The following is a 15,323-nucleotide window of genomic DNA, read 5'->3' as shown; positions in this document are numbered from 1 at the left end:
AAAGTGGAAAAAAGACAAAAGAAGAAATCTAGTTATTTCATGAGAATTTAAGAAAGACAACTTAGCATTCAAAAAAAGTCCTTGAAGTCTGATATTTACTGGCGGGCCAGAGATCTGAGCTCCAAACAGACAACTGTATTTCCATGCTTCTGTTCTCCAGCTGTTAAACTGGACAACATCACTTATTCACCCTGCATATTCAAACAACTGCAGAGCAGAGGAATGCATAAACGTTACCAGAGAATTCTCCTCTTTTCGTTTCAGGTGATGCATTTTCAGACAACAGTTAGAGGGCTAGCTGATTAATGCAAAAGTATCAAAACAGTGATGCATCGTTGGGAATATTTATATAGTCTTCATTTCTACCAAAGGGAGATAGTTCAGTTCTCAAGTATTTTACTTATTTCAACTGAAGTAGCAAGATACCTCATAACATAAGAATCTACATAAGTGCTAGATGAAAAAAGATGAAAAAAGAAAGCTGTAAAGATTATTTTTGCTTGGACAGGATCTAATTATGCAAACGCACACTATCTCTACAGGCCTACTGGACTTGATAGCCCACTGTGAATTCCTTGACATCCCTAAATAGAAAATAGCAGATGTCACTGAATTATTACTTTTATACGGCATGGTTTATCATTTGTTATGCAACTCCCAACAAGAGTGCATAAGGAAAATTATCTTAGCATTTAAATGCACAAGTAAAAAATTTGTTGGTAAGCTGCTTGAACAAAACAACAGACACTTGCAGCCTTTACTTAATGAATACAGAAGACATAAAGCGGCTATCTAAACAAGCTTCAATATCTTGAAGAAAATGTTTTGAAGCAACTAATTTTTGACTCGCAATTATCCACCCACCCCAATATTAGACTAGCTAATATAATTAGATAACATAACAAACTGCACATATAACATCTAGATTAAACCAACGGTAACAACTCTTGGTCTCCCTGTTTTTATGGCAAAATAATTCAATAATGAAAAATATAAGAAAAATGGAGAACGGAAAAAAAAATGCAAGGAATATGAATGCAAGTGTAGGGCAAGAACTGCCCTACACATTTGTTTGTATTTAAAGACAGGGAAAATATTTTATTGAACAGACAAGAAAGGAAAGATTTTTTTTCTTTATGCCTCTAGTGTTGCTGGACTGTTTTTCACATATTGTTTTCCGATAATAAATACCTACTTAGGTTCTTTTCTCAAAATATGTGAGATCTAAATGTAAAAAGCCCCTCATACCCCATTTTTGTCACGTAGCGCTGAGTAGAAAGTTTGTTTGGGAAACAAACAAACAATCCTAAAAATCTAAATCTAGCTGGCATCATTGTCATGTAAATTGGGAATTCTGTTTGTATTTGCAAGTGAAACATCATGGAAAGAATGATTATGCTGTTTATACATGAGATTTTCCCCATTTAATATGTAATAATCCTAAATGCAGTACCATTACTAGATCTCTAAACAGCAAAGGCTCTTGGAGCTCATTTACCCAACAATGATTCTCTCTTTATCTGTGCAGCTGATTGTTTACATTAAGCAACATCTGTGAAAACTAAAAATGACCAGAAAGCTTATGAATAAGATGTTCTTAATAGGCAAATTTAAATAATGTCGCTTTTAGTGGATTTAATGCTTAGAAAAATGTGCTGGATTGACAACTCTGCATTGGAATCCTCCTGCACCATTGACTTCACAGGCAACACCACATGGGACCTGTTTTAGATTTCACCTTCAGCTCATCCACTTGTAGACTGAAACTTTTCTTTCACCAATATGCCAATGTGGCACTACAATTCACAAAGGACGAAAGGATTAACAACAATGACCAGAATCCTAAAAATCAGGACTGTGTGTGTTCCTGTTCGAGGCTCAGGGAATCGCAGTTATTTATATACAACAAGGATTGAGGAGACAGAGACACGGTAATAGTTTGAGCATATGGAAATTATGGTTACAAATAAGATGGGCACCAACTCCTTTTTGTATATACAAGAGACAAAACAAAGAATTGTTGCAAATTACAATAAAAGTGAGTTATGTTAGGAAAAAAATCTAACACTAAGGACACTTAGTCAGTAGAAAAGACTTTTTAGGGAGGCTATGAACTCTTTATCTTGGAGATTGTAAGGAATAAGCATCTGTCAAGAACAGTACCTAGCAAGTCCTGCTTTGGGCAAGGGGATGGACTAGATGACCTCTCAAGGTCCCTTTTTTCCCTTATTTTCCAAGATTCCTCTGTTAGATAGCCAATTTAACTGAAAAAAAAAATTGAATAAACACTTCACAGGGCAATAACCTTTCTCTATTGGTAACCCAGGCCAGACTTGAGCTGCCTCATCCTCTAGGCAGGATAGTGTGCTGCTGATGTAACAACCAAAAAAATTAAGAACAGCATGTATCTTTAGACAGAAAGGAATATACTAGTAAAAAAGCTCATTACATCCATTGTTTTTAATGTTATTTGTATTTCATGGCGACAAGACAGTCAATAGCTCAGAAAATAAACTCTAAAAGCTATTACTAGTAACTAAAGGGTGTTGAGTTCTAGTCAGACTTCTTAATTAAAAACATCTGCAAGCTAAAATGACCCATATACTTTCTTAAGAGCAAACACTGCTTCAGTTCAAATACTAACCCCAGCTCAATACTGTCAGAACACCACAAAGAAGAAGACCAAAGCACGTCTTTAAAACAGGAGGAAGGGAAAAAAGTACTTAAAATAAATCTTGTGATGTCCAGGTTTGTGTTCACTTTTCTGTATGTTTTAATGGTCCAAAAAGCTGTAACAAGCTAACCTCTGAAAACTATTGTTCAGGCACTGTCAGAGGAGCTTATATCTATGACTTCAGCAAGCAATCAATCCTTCGTTTCTGAGCAGAATCAGGAATAAGGTGCTTATTTTTTATTTGACTTTTGGGAAGAAAAAGGTTATGGCTAACGTCCATCAACTCTGTCCCGTTTAGCAGTGGTTGCACAATTTAGAACTCTGGTAATTAACTGGATTCCACAAGTCCATTGAAGCCAGTGGATGTTGCAAGAGACTGAAAGCGGGACCCTTCATAGCACGCAATAAAGCCTACTGTTGTCTGTTGTCTGTGAATATAAAAAGACTTTACTTCCTCGGAAAAACATTTGTTGGTCATTACATAAACTTTGTTCTACTGTCTGAAATTTCAAGGAACATTAACTAATGTTAACTAATCTTTGAATAAGCTGTAAGAAGTTTGCTGGGCAGGCCAATTACATTAACCTTTGGTTCTTTCATAAAGAGTGTAGTATGCATGCTACATGAGTCTATCTGATCAACACTCATAGTGATATGCACTTACACTACATCTCTTTCCAGTAAAGTGCCCCTATATGCTCCCATTAAGAAATGGACTGGATCTCATAAGAAAATGTTGAGGAGGAATGAGCCTTTGTGTACTGCTTGGAAGGTGGAAACCTGGCAGAGATTTTAAGAGATGATGGTCATGAGTTTTCCTGTAAAGCATTTTAAAATTGTATTTTGCATTTTTAGATAGGCTACACACACAATGAACACTGTACAACCTGCCTGGTACGTCTATTTTTATGTGGAAAGTAAACGCACATTATTAGGAGGGCTGTATATATTACAAATCTCTTCAGGAGCTCCTAATTTTTTTTTTTTTTAAATACACAGTTTATTGCATCAGTGAATGGCATTCGCTGTGCATTTAAACCCAAGGGACAGGCAATAGATGAGTCTGTGATATTGGCTGCTCCCTTATTTTTCTGTGTTTTAAATCAAGATTGTACTGCTGTGTATGGTGCTATGCTGAATGTTTCAGAAACCCTGTGAACCTCATCCACATCATGACGATACGGTACAGGGCCTCACTTAGACCCTGCAAACCTTTGCCAGAAGGTAATGGATAGGAGGCCCCTAAATGTTAGAAGTGCTTTGCCCAATAAAATATTCTGCTACAAACATGTCTAAACTTTGAAAGAAAAGTAAACACTTGTTTTCAAGTACAGCAAAGCACACACATAAACCTATCCCAACTCAGGAAAAGATTTTCCATAGTATCCTCTGGCAACCCAATTGGTTTTAAACTTTTATAGGGATTTGCCGACCTGGGTCCATAAAAACAAGTAGTTGTTTTAAAGGAAGGAATTATTATAACGAAAAACCTGAAAAAAGTGGCTCCTGACCTGAATTTTCTTAGGCTTAGCCCTTCATAAAAATCCCTTGTGTTTTTCTTGAGGTTCTTTTGGATGGGAGTATTTCCTTATTGCATTTGAGTACGTTTTCAAAGCTACGCAAGCTGTCCTCTATTCTTCTCCCAGAGACTTCTGGCTAAAACTGCGAGGAACTAGTTGGAAAAAGTACCCCACAATTTCAAGATTACTTGTCTGACTTGAATGTCTAGTTACTTATGTCACACTTCAATACAGTTAAATGAATCCCTTCTTCTCAAATCCCTATCTTTTTGTAATTTCATTCACATTTGCATTTGTAAAGAAGGGCAGGAAACGACCAAGTCATTCACTCAAATAAGTCAGTGACTCAAGTAAGAGACAGGAAGTGCCTTGCTGCTTCTTGGGAGGAAAGAAGAAAGTGTTCCTGCCACATCAGGCTAGGAGGCACTGACTGCCATTCACATGTATTTTGTAACACTCAGAATGCATAAGCTACCATGTGCTGAACATGACAGCAGTGTAAAGTGCTAGAAACACCGTTTGGAAGCTCCCAGCATCCCATAGCCTACATTTCATTTCTGCTTCCTGGCCTAGTACTTCCTATTGGCTTTTCTGGTGACTGCTAACAGGAAACACTAACTAGAATGCCTCGTGTAGAATATAGGCTGCACGAATCTGAGCCATGGCCAACAAACAGATCATGGCTTTATCCTGTATATCATGCATGAGCCCAAGCTTCAGTGCAGAGGACCTGCAGGTTTTGATGTTGAACCTATTGTTACTTTCACTGAAGTGGTGTGGAGCAAAATTCATAAAACCCCTGACTCTTTTAGGATACATCTCTTTTTTGAGGCGCCTCAGAAAACTGTACCTCCAACTTCAGAATACATACGTGACTCATTTTGGCTTACCTTTCATTCCCAAGTGCACTCTGGTTAAAAATAGGTCTAAACAATGAGCTATAAAATATGACATTTCACTGATTCTTATGAATTTGTTTTTGAGACTTATACAGTACATATAGCCTAAATTTAAGAAGCTTACGTTTGTGAATGAAGGCTCCTTACAGTCTTATAAAAAATGGATTGCTCTTGGACTTAAAGTTTTGACTAACTCCTTTCTCTGTCCCCATATTAATTCTGTATTTATGTGCAGTAAGCAAACGGCTTTGCTGCCTTTACTGAGGGTGATGGAGAACAGTGCTCCCTTGTGGGGCAAAATTAAAACCAGCAAGGAACAAAAATTCTACCTTTGTGGAAGATAATCTAACTTCATATAAGGACTTAAGTACTTAAGTAAGTCTTAAAAAAAGATGAATATCGTTTCGTTTCACTAGGCTATCTAGGATATGCAGTGAGTGCAGTAGCTTGATTCTAGTAATTTTTTCCAATGAAAACCTTTTGTTATACAAGAAAAGTTTGTCTCTCTTGCATCTTGTGATTTTAATTCAGATAGATAGTAAATTTAGGTTGAAGCAAAAAGAAAAAAAATAGTATTTTTCAATGTATTAAAATCAATAGTATGTAACACTTCTTTAATTTAGCAGGAAAGCTAAACACTTCACGATTTTCTGATTTGACAAGACCATCTGCCACTTCATTTGAAGGAGCAAGCACACAATCTATCAGGAACTATATGCTGCATTGCAGCATGGACAGCTCAGTGTGATGAGAATTTGTGCAATCCAGTCCCTTTGCTACAAAATCTGTCCATTTTGACAGTTTGTTTTTAGTAAAACTAACAATCCATAGTGTCTGTATGGCTCAGACAACTGGTTATCAGATAGACAACTCTGTCCTTCGAAATCAACACTCAAATCCAAAGCAGTGACCAAAATCAATCCAATGACCAAAGGTCACTGCAGTTTGATGGAGGTAGGGTGACTGGTATGAAATGAGCTTGTGTTTTCACTCGAGGCCTAACAGTAAAGAGCCCTTGTAAGGAAAAAAGAAAATATCTTCATAGTTGCACCATTTTCTGTGTTGAAGGAGTTTTAGAATTGAGACACAAGTCTGAACCTCCTTTTTCTCTCTTAACAGTCCTGGGTCCAAGAATGCGCTGATGGGTGTCATTTTAAAAATTATCTTGTTATCTGTCTATTTTGGGAAAAAACAGACCTGTATGTACCTAACTTTTCATACGCACTTTAGTTAGCTGCAAATATGACCTAAAATGTTGCAGATCCAAGAACATTTCTAGCCATGAGTTCAAAGTCACAGACGTAAAACAATGTATATATTAAAAAAGCAATCTTTAATGCAACGTGTCTGTTGTTATTACCTGCTCCAACAACTTTATCAATGGATATATTAGAAGCATCTAGTTCCTTGGCAAATTCATGGACAGCTTGATTAGGATCTTCATATGTATGTGGATCTACATATGTTCGCAGGCCTGGGAGTTTTACTGTGTAAAAACAAATTCAGAAAGAAAATGTTACTTAGAGTTACTTAGCCCTTCTAAGAAAAGTGAATCAGAGAATACAAATTAAACCAATAGAAAAAATGGTACGCTGCTTCCTCAAATCAAAGCACTTTTGATGGTTCTTCGAGAATTCTTAACATAGAGTGAACATGAGGCTCAAAATCAGAGATACTAATGTGGTTATTACACAGAGGTTTGTAAAACAATTTCAAATATACCTGCACTTGCTATATTTGACTGCTTCTCAAATTTGAAAATACTACCTACTCCCCAGCTTGCTCTGTTTAGATGTTGCCTTACATTATTCCTTTCAGGGTAATAACACAGAGACAAGGAACAAAATGTGTGATGCTAGAGTCAATCATCTGAGGTGTTCTTAAGGAGAACATATGAAGAAGAGTACAATAGTTCAACCTTTTTCTAAGTCCTCCAGTAAGACGTACAAGACAAGAAACGCATCCATAAATAATCTTCCCTCCCGCCCCAAACCTCTGTTAGTTATACAAGGATGGCTGCCAGTGTTTGTTGTTACTCAAGTTTGATTCTAGTGCTAAGTTGCCTCACCTCAATGTTATTATTTTCTTCCCTTCTACAGTTCCCTGGCCTGTGGTTGTTCTATGTGCTTGGGGCAAGCACTAGTTCAAATGACAGTGATTTTAAGGGTCTCAAGCTCTCCTCAGCCCTCATGCCAACAGGACCTGGGGGAGCGGGGCAGGAGAAGAAAGATACTGTCATTCCCAATCTTCCTCTCAAACAAAGATGCTGAAGGCAAATCAACAGCTTTGTTCCTCCTCCCCTGGCTCAAGGCTCTGCTTGTGCTTGTACCTGATAAGTTGTATGCCTGTCTCTGTACTCACTTTAAAACACAAGGTAATTTTTCATTACCAAAAAGTAAAATAACCTTTACCTAGCTTGAACTTTGCTGCTTCTGTTTCTAGCACAAAACTTGCATTCCTGGACATGTATTCTAGCTTCTCATAACTTTATCCGTTGGTCTTGTAAAAGATATTACCTCTTCCTGTAAACATTGCCTACACTCAGGAATATCCTTTCCAGCTTGGCATTATTACACTGCATCGAATTGTTGACCTCTAGTACAGTTAAACACATTCTGCTGTAGTTAGGCAGATGGGAAAAATATCTTTGGACCACTATTTAGAGCACATAATTCTTTTGTCAAACAATGTATGTGAAAAAAATCAATTTTATGGAGATTTATAGGCCTCAGAACTGACAAAGAAATGATAAAAATGAGTTCCCAAGCTAATTGCCTTGAAAACAATGCAAACTAAGACTCATGTTCTCAACAGAAGGGCTGCGTGTGTGCAGTATTAAATGCTGAGTGTGTTTCCTTTAAGAGTCTCACAATTTCAGAATTACTTGCAAGTAAAACAAAAAGTAATTGGCTGTATATTGCTGTTGGTTAAGAATCTTGTAAATGCTCCTTTCCGTCCATGCTGAATGTACATTATAGGCTCCCTCATGCCCCCAATAAAAATAACAACAATTAAAAGCTTCTGCACTGTAGGGTTTTTTGCTGCAGCATTTTAATGCTGACCCCAGAGGTTCCCAAGATCAGGTGATGGTGGCTGCAAGGAGAATAATCCCTTCACACCAATAATTAAGGGCAGCCTGTATAGTAACTGGGTTCTGTCATGAAAAACAGATAATAAACACATGCACATGTGTTAAGCTGTACTACTTTACAGCTCATTCTGTGCAAACATAATAATTTACATTTTCATTTTACCAGCATGAATTGCCCTAAGGGTAGCAAAAAATAAAAATGGCCTAGCCAAAGAAGGCAAAGGCAGAAGATCTGAGGAGGTGAAACACATTTTTGTTCCTTTGAAGTAATATTATAGGATTTGTAATAAGGCTGCAGGGAATAGTACATGGCTGGAACCTTTTTTTAAAGTAATTCAGAATAAACTGGCTGAAATAAACCAGCTGCTGTATTTAAGATGCGGAAACTTTATGACAGCTGTGGAAGTTACTTTATCCTCTCTTAGTTCATAGAAGCAATTCTCTTACGCTTTGAGAAAAACAGCAGAAAAGTAAGGTTTCAATAGCCACACACAAACATACATACAAATCCTAACAGATAAATATCAGCAAAATCAATGAGTCATTTTCAGGAATTCCTAAGAGAAAGTCCAGATTCATGACCAACTCTGTTCTTATTACACACAGGAGCAGCATGGCACTACTCAGAAAACAGTACATAAATATCTAAAGCCAAATTAAAAGCAATTTAATCCACAGGAATTTAACTACACTGACATGTTTAAGAATAGTGATTGCAACTTTCCATTGTGTGGGTGTAAGGAGAGCAAACTGACCTGTTATTTGTCTATAACACTTTTTTTACTGGCTGCTTTTATTTTATAACCTAATTAAATTTGGATGATGAAGCATTAATTCTATGGGCCACATGTAACTGTAGAGATTTTTTTTGAGCCTGGCTGGTTAGCTGTTGATGGGCAGCACGAGGCAAGTCCTCTATCACAGCATGACAGTGGAGAGGAGGGAGCATGTGTGTGTTTGTGGGTATGTATGCACGTGACATGCCTATACTGAGATAAGGAAAGGCTACAAACTAAAAATAATAATATGAAGAGTCAGAGACCAGTTACTCCATTGTCACTGTGATTAAGAAGCAGTTCTGATTTCTAACAACTGTAGGTAAATTCTTCATTAAAATGTTAATTCAGCTATATTTGGTGGGGAGACATCTGATTTTGATAATGGCAGGTCTCCTCTTGCAATAGCAGCAGCAGTAGCAGCAGTGCTACTGTTTGTGTGTGAAAGAGTATACAAAGAAGGAAAATGCTTAGGTGTAAACCATAGTAACCTTATAATGCAAAACACTAAGCAATAGAAATATATGGTTCAGCATGATCTACATGGTGTAGCCTGGTATTGAGTCCTCACATGGCAGTGCCAAGATCAGAACAGGAAGACATGCCCCCCCCCCCCCCCCAGCTATGGGTCACAGTAAGCTCCTGCTTCGTGGTAACCAGGAGAGGCTCCCGGGCTCAAAAAGTCAACGCTTCTTCCCTTGAGCATATCCTGATGGGATCTTGCTCCATGCTGTTCTTTTCACAGGACACAGCTTAAAGATCCAGAGTAGCCATGAACAGAGTCCTATCTAATCATATCAAAAATAGGTATGAGAACATCAAAAATAGGCAAGTTTTGGGTTTGGCTTTGGAAAAAGTTTCAAGAGTATGCCAGATTATTCAGGATGAACAAGATCTCATACCCTTGGCTATATAAAAACTTGTTCTGACTATACCATAAGTTTCAGATACAAAGACTACTTAAGTCAACAGAAAGACTTTCATCCTAGTTGTGGACGAGAACAAAAGAAAGCATAGCTAAATTCATTCTTTTAAGTGGGGAATCAAGCCTTGAACAAAACATATTCCCCGACAGAGCTGGATTAAGTAATGCCACTAATCTGTAAGGGAGATACTCACTTAAATTAAGAAACTACTTAAATTAAGAGACTTTAAAAATTAAGAATCTTAATAATAATCATAAAATTAAGAAACTTAAGAATCTTTTTTCAGCCTATACTTAGAATAATTCCAAACTAAATTTATTAGCAGGACAACTTTGTCAAGCAAGCAATTTTCACAGCCCCTTCAGCAGTCATCAAGACAGGTTTCACTGATTTCATATTTTGCTTTGGGGAAAAAAATGTTATTCTTTAGATTGTATACAGTTGATAACAAGGAAGTTGAAGTTCCGCTCTGCATTTCAGCAATGCAGAGCACAATCAATATCATATTGCTAACTACATGCATTGTTTGAGCACAGACAGCAACATTTTATTCATTACAAACCTGAACATAGATGAAAGAATTTGAAATAAAGACTAATTGGTAGGGGAAAATCTCTTTACCCGTAAGAGAAGAGATAATTCTCTGCCCAATTTCACCTAGGTTTAAGTGAGATATGACTTTTTTTTTTTTTAATTTGAAAAACATCAGCTTTCTTGGGGATGAATTCAACAGAACTGGATACGTTAAAAAGCATCAGTAACTTACAATGGCCATTCCCAAAATGCAGTCTTTTCTCATCAGTACCATGCTTAGACTTCTTGTATCCACAGAATCTACAAGCAGCAAAGAAAAGAATTAATATATAAAAGGTTATATGTTAACTGCAGGTGGAAACAGAATAAAATGTTCTCCCTCCACAATTAAATGCCTGTTTGAAAGTTTAATGATATTTACATTCTCTGTACCCTATAGAGGCATGTTATGTTCTCAGGGAATTTGAGGAAATTGGCTAATGAGAGGATTTGTTGATTCTTGACCCCTACAGTTTAATTTTACAATTGCCTAAGAATGTGTTTATAGCGTTTTTTAACAACTGCTGTATGATTGGGGCCGCTAATGTTAGCAGGCTCATTACCAAGCATAAAGCAGTACTCAGAGCTCCTCCGCAGCAGACAAAGGAGAAGCAGACCAGCCACTCTACTGCCCAACAATATTTGATTCGTCATGCTCATCACGGCCCCAGTGGGAAATGGAAGTGGGAGTAAATGTGTAAAACAGATGATAAACTAACCTCCCAATCAGGACATACACCACAACTGTGAGGAGAATAATGGCTACCGCAGCTGAAATGGCAATCATTACGACCTGGCTATTCTCACTGGAAATGGAGAATGCTGGAAAGTTAACACAAAAATATATAAATAACACCCCCCACAAAATATTAATTACATCACAATTGACACTCATATAGGGAACAGACAGATTAAGTCATCACTATATAGCTCTTGGCTTCCTGCCAAATATTTAATCTACTAAGTAATTTTTCATCAGACAAATAAATACAAGGGAAGAAAGGAAAATTCTCTGAAAATTTACAAAGGTTGTTGCTACTGCTTATTTTTAGTGTTGCTGATTGCAGTAACTGCTGATAAACTTATATACGTAGTTACACGTTTTTTTGGTCATGGTCAGTACGGAATTTTTCCTCGGCACGAATCCCCTGCCACTTGATAATTCTCACCATTATTCTCACTTCTGTATGACAGAAAGCGCTTTAATGAACTAAGCTGCATAATTAAGCTTCACAGTATCACTACGAAGATTGAGAAAAGGCTGGGCACACAGAAGCAGACACAAGGACTATCTACAGTAAGTCGATGCCTATAGGGGAAAAGAAGGGCTTTGTTCTACCTTACTTTGGATACTTTCCTGCAGCGCCTAAGTAAGGAGCTCCGCTGTGCTGAATTGCTACACAGTGACAGGATACCTTTAGATCTTGGGAATGACGAATCATCTTCTGCAGACACTTATCAATCTTCACTGAGTATAGCAGAATTAGGCTTCTAGCTACTATGTTAGTTGTCCAAAGTGAACCATTCTATTCCCCACAAATTGGGCAGTCTGTCTGCGTGACTCTTTGGAGTCACATCATTCTACTTGGAAAGAAATCTCTACTTATGACTGACGGGTCCTGGCTAATATTTGGCAGATTAAACATCTACAACTGCACTGATGTAGTTATGATAACTTAGCAATTGTAACCACGTTACATGTTTTGGAGCCTCTCTGTAAAACCTGAGCGCTCGTTACTGAGGTACATGCATCACTGTCTTCTGTCATCTTCCAAATTTTTTATTACCTTGCAGACAAAGCTCACTAACTTCTAAGTTACGAAGATTTTTACCTTCACAACACCACCATAACCAATTTTTCCCCCTTTTGGACTCATCCTATCTTGAGTTCCAGTTTCATCCATTATAATTAATAACAATTTGTAACTATTTTCAAAGAAGGAGCTCATTTGTTTTCTAGAATAAGAACTGAGGTCGCGGAGGGAGAAGTGGGAATGAAATATGTAACATATCTCAAAAATACCAGGATGTCAAGTCCAAGACCATTTGGCTTATGCTCTTCTTTGTTAGAATTTCTTGCTGCTAAAAACACTTATTTTACCATGGGTCCTCAAGGCTTATTATGAGTACACGATCAAGCCTTAGGACTGTGGTATCAGAATTATAATCCTGAGTTGCGTTATAACTCTGCTCAGTGGATAACAGTCTTCTGTGAAAGTCCTACTTTCTAAAAAGTAAGCAGTTTCTTGCTCATTGTATGAATATTTGACTAATGAGCATCATTCTACATTGCTAACTGGTTAGCTAAACAGTGACCTTTTTGATGCATTAAGCCAATTCCAGCTTCTAGTAAGAAAAAAAAAGTCTGATGTACTATGTAGTACCCAGTGATGACAAAGTAACATTTAAGATGATGAGCTCTATTATGAGTCTTTCGGATGTAAAAAAAGAACTTGTGAAGACTACTGATAAAGTTATCAAATAATAAGAATTACTATGGCACTACAGAAAACAAAAAGGAATGCCAGGCCAGTAAATAACTTGCCCAAGGTTACGCAGCAATTTAGTGACAGAGATGAGAAGAGCCAGACTGCCCAATTCCCTGACGAGCTACTTAACTGAATGATGATAGGCGCCACACAGGCAAGTGTGGGACTCAGGATGGTGCAGCCCATAGAAGAGGGGTTTGTGCTGGGGTGTTCCCCAAGAGTTAACGAACTCCTGGTGCACCATGGACAGAGTCACCACACGCTGTGGGGTTGCCATAGCCCTCCAGTGACCTCACGAGTGCTGAGCAAATCTAGTCAGCAAAGGAGAAGTGACACCACAGACTCACATCTAGGTACTGTGAAATTTTGCACTGGGTTATCTGCTGAACTTCCATACTGATATCCGTTGATATGTGTACACATGTGTTATCTGTTGACCTGTATACTGTTGAACATCCTGTTGTGACCATCCTGTTGGTATCCATGCTGTTATCGACTGAGGCCGTCTCTTCTACTGCCTAACTGTGGTCTGGCACTGATCGACTGGATAATGAACTAAGCCCGGGAAGGATAAAAGAAAGTAAGCCACATACCTCTAGTGCAGACTCCGACTCACCATCAGCTGGCCTGCAGACCCAACAACCCACCCCTCAGCGGGGATGCCCCTGAGGCCAATGCCAGGGAGAACCTGAATCATCTTGGCACAGCTTGTGTGTGGTGAGAACAATCCGGGGAAAACTATAATGGAGGGGTGGCCCATAAGGACAAGGAAAGGGTGAGAATGGTCATTGTACCGTGCATCCGTGGCTTAACCATCAAGCTCTGGCACCTGCATTCTATTTTCAGTTCTTTACTATACTTTTTAGCTTTGTTATACTTGCAGATTGCCTGCTGTTAACTGTTTAGTGCTGCCCAGCGTCCGTCATCTGTGTAGAACCGCTTAGCTCTAATAAATTCCTATATCTGACAAATCATGATGTCTCGAGTTCAGTGCAACTAACCCTGGAATCTGAAAGAATCCTGGATGCCCCTCTAGTGCCACATCACAAATGACCATCCTTCCTGGCCTATGCATATTAGTTTCATGTAAAGGCTACGTAGGAGAAAGTGGCTATGCTCCTCAGTAACGAGAATTGCTCACTGACCTGTGTGACTACTGGACAAGTGAGATATTAGTTCTCTTGAAGCATGGAGTTTATAGTCCATAGGGTCAGGCCACAAACTTGCAACAGTATGAAGCTGTGCATCTACTATTGTATTAGGCTTCCTCTCGCAGCAGGAGCTGCAGTCTAGCAAAGTACTGATTCTGGCATTAGGTAGAAGGTGGGGTAGAGAATGGAAGAAAACACCACCTGTGATATTCATGGTATATTCTTTACAATATGTTTCAATTTTAATGATAAAACAAAGTTATATAGTAGTATTACCCAGAAAGACACATCATAAATAGTTAGAAGTCACATTTACTAAACTAGAAAGGGAATGAAAACAGCCATTTAAATCAGTCAGAAACAGGACAGGATCTCAATTTAAGCCATTTGAATAAATACATACAATCTGGACTGGTTTCAAATTCAAACTTGCGGCTGTTTGTCCCATATCCAGCTGCAGTTCGGGCTCGAATTTGGAATACGTAGGTGGTATCAGGTTTGAGGCCATTGATAGTAACATTGGTGCCTTTTGCTCTTAGAATAGTATAGCTTGTCTCTTGTTCCTGCTTTTGGGAAGAGAAATTATCAGATTAAAACCACACTCTACAACAGAAGCAAGAGATAGCATAAAATTACTACAAAACACCTGGAGAGCACTGTCATGTTTTGAGTATTTATAGCCTAACAAAAGCTGGTGTAGCCTTTCATTTTCAATCAACTAAAAATCTGTTGATTGGTAAGAAATTTAAATCATTAAAGCTTCTATAGCCTTGTACTGTAAATCAAATACTAGATATGCTAAATATATGACATTTCATTAAATGGCTTTGTACTGTACTTGTCCACAGCCTGCAATATGACAAGAAGATGAAGATTAAGACACTATTTAAAAACTATGAGACAGATTTGCCTACTGCAAACTGAAAACTGTAATAGGCAAATCTAGAGCTTTTAGGGCCCTGCAAAACTATTGCAGGACTCAGTTTTTACTGTCTTGTGTTTTATAAGGCAGTGTTTACCCTTTATAACAGTTAGAACAGAATTCTACTCAAACTCCTTACCCTAGTTCTGTGAGCAAGCTAGTACAACTGGTTTACTATTATGCCATAAAAACTATGAGCTTGATGTATCAATCCTCATTTGGGTGAAACACCATTGAACTTGCTCCTGAGTGAGGCTTAGGCTTCAGTAGTCAGAAGGACATACATGGATCGCTTCTTACTG

General features: G+C 38.0%; 1 protein-coding gene across 5 annotated transcripts in view; it reads right to left on the bottom strand.

Moving 5' to 3' along the window:
- Positions 1-15,323, bottom strand: part of EPHA3 (EPH receptor A3) — a 234,633-nt gene that overhangs the window by 37,538 nt on the left and 181,772 nt on the right. For 3 of the 5 annotated variants that reach the window (XM_068909008.1, XM_068909037.1, XM_068909021.1), the window contains 4 exons: positions 14,503-14,665; positions 11,179-11,281; positions 10,653-10,720; positions 6,454-6,579 (listed from right to left, as the gene is read on the bottom strand). In XM_068909008.1, coding sequence (XP_068765109.1) covers positions 6,454-6,579; positions 10,653-10,720; positions 11,179-11,281; positions 14,503-14,665 — 460 coding nt within the window. The remainder of the gene's footprint in view (positions 1-6,453; positions 6,580-10,652; positions 10,721-11,178; positions 11,282-14,502; positions 14,666-15,323) is intronic. The other 2 variants (XM_068909016.1, XM_068909029.1) reach the window with 1 other exon arrangement.

Source organism: Struthio camelus, chromosome 1 (genome assembly GCF_040807025.1).
Source record: "Struthio camelus isolate bStrCam1 chromosome 1, bStrCam1.hap1, whole genome shotgun sequence".
Classification (NCBI taxonomy): domain Eukaryota; kingdom Metazoa; phylum Chordata; class Aves; order Struthioniformes; family Struthionidae; genus Struthio; species Struthio camelus.
Note: the sequence above shows the minus strand (reverse complement) of the source record. Positions and strands in the feature narration are given on the sequence as shown.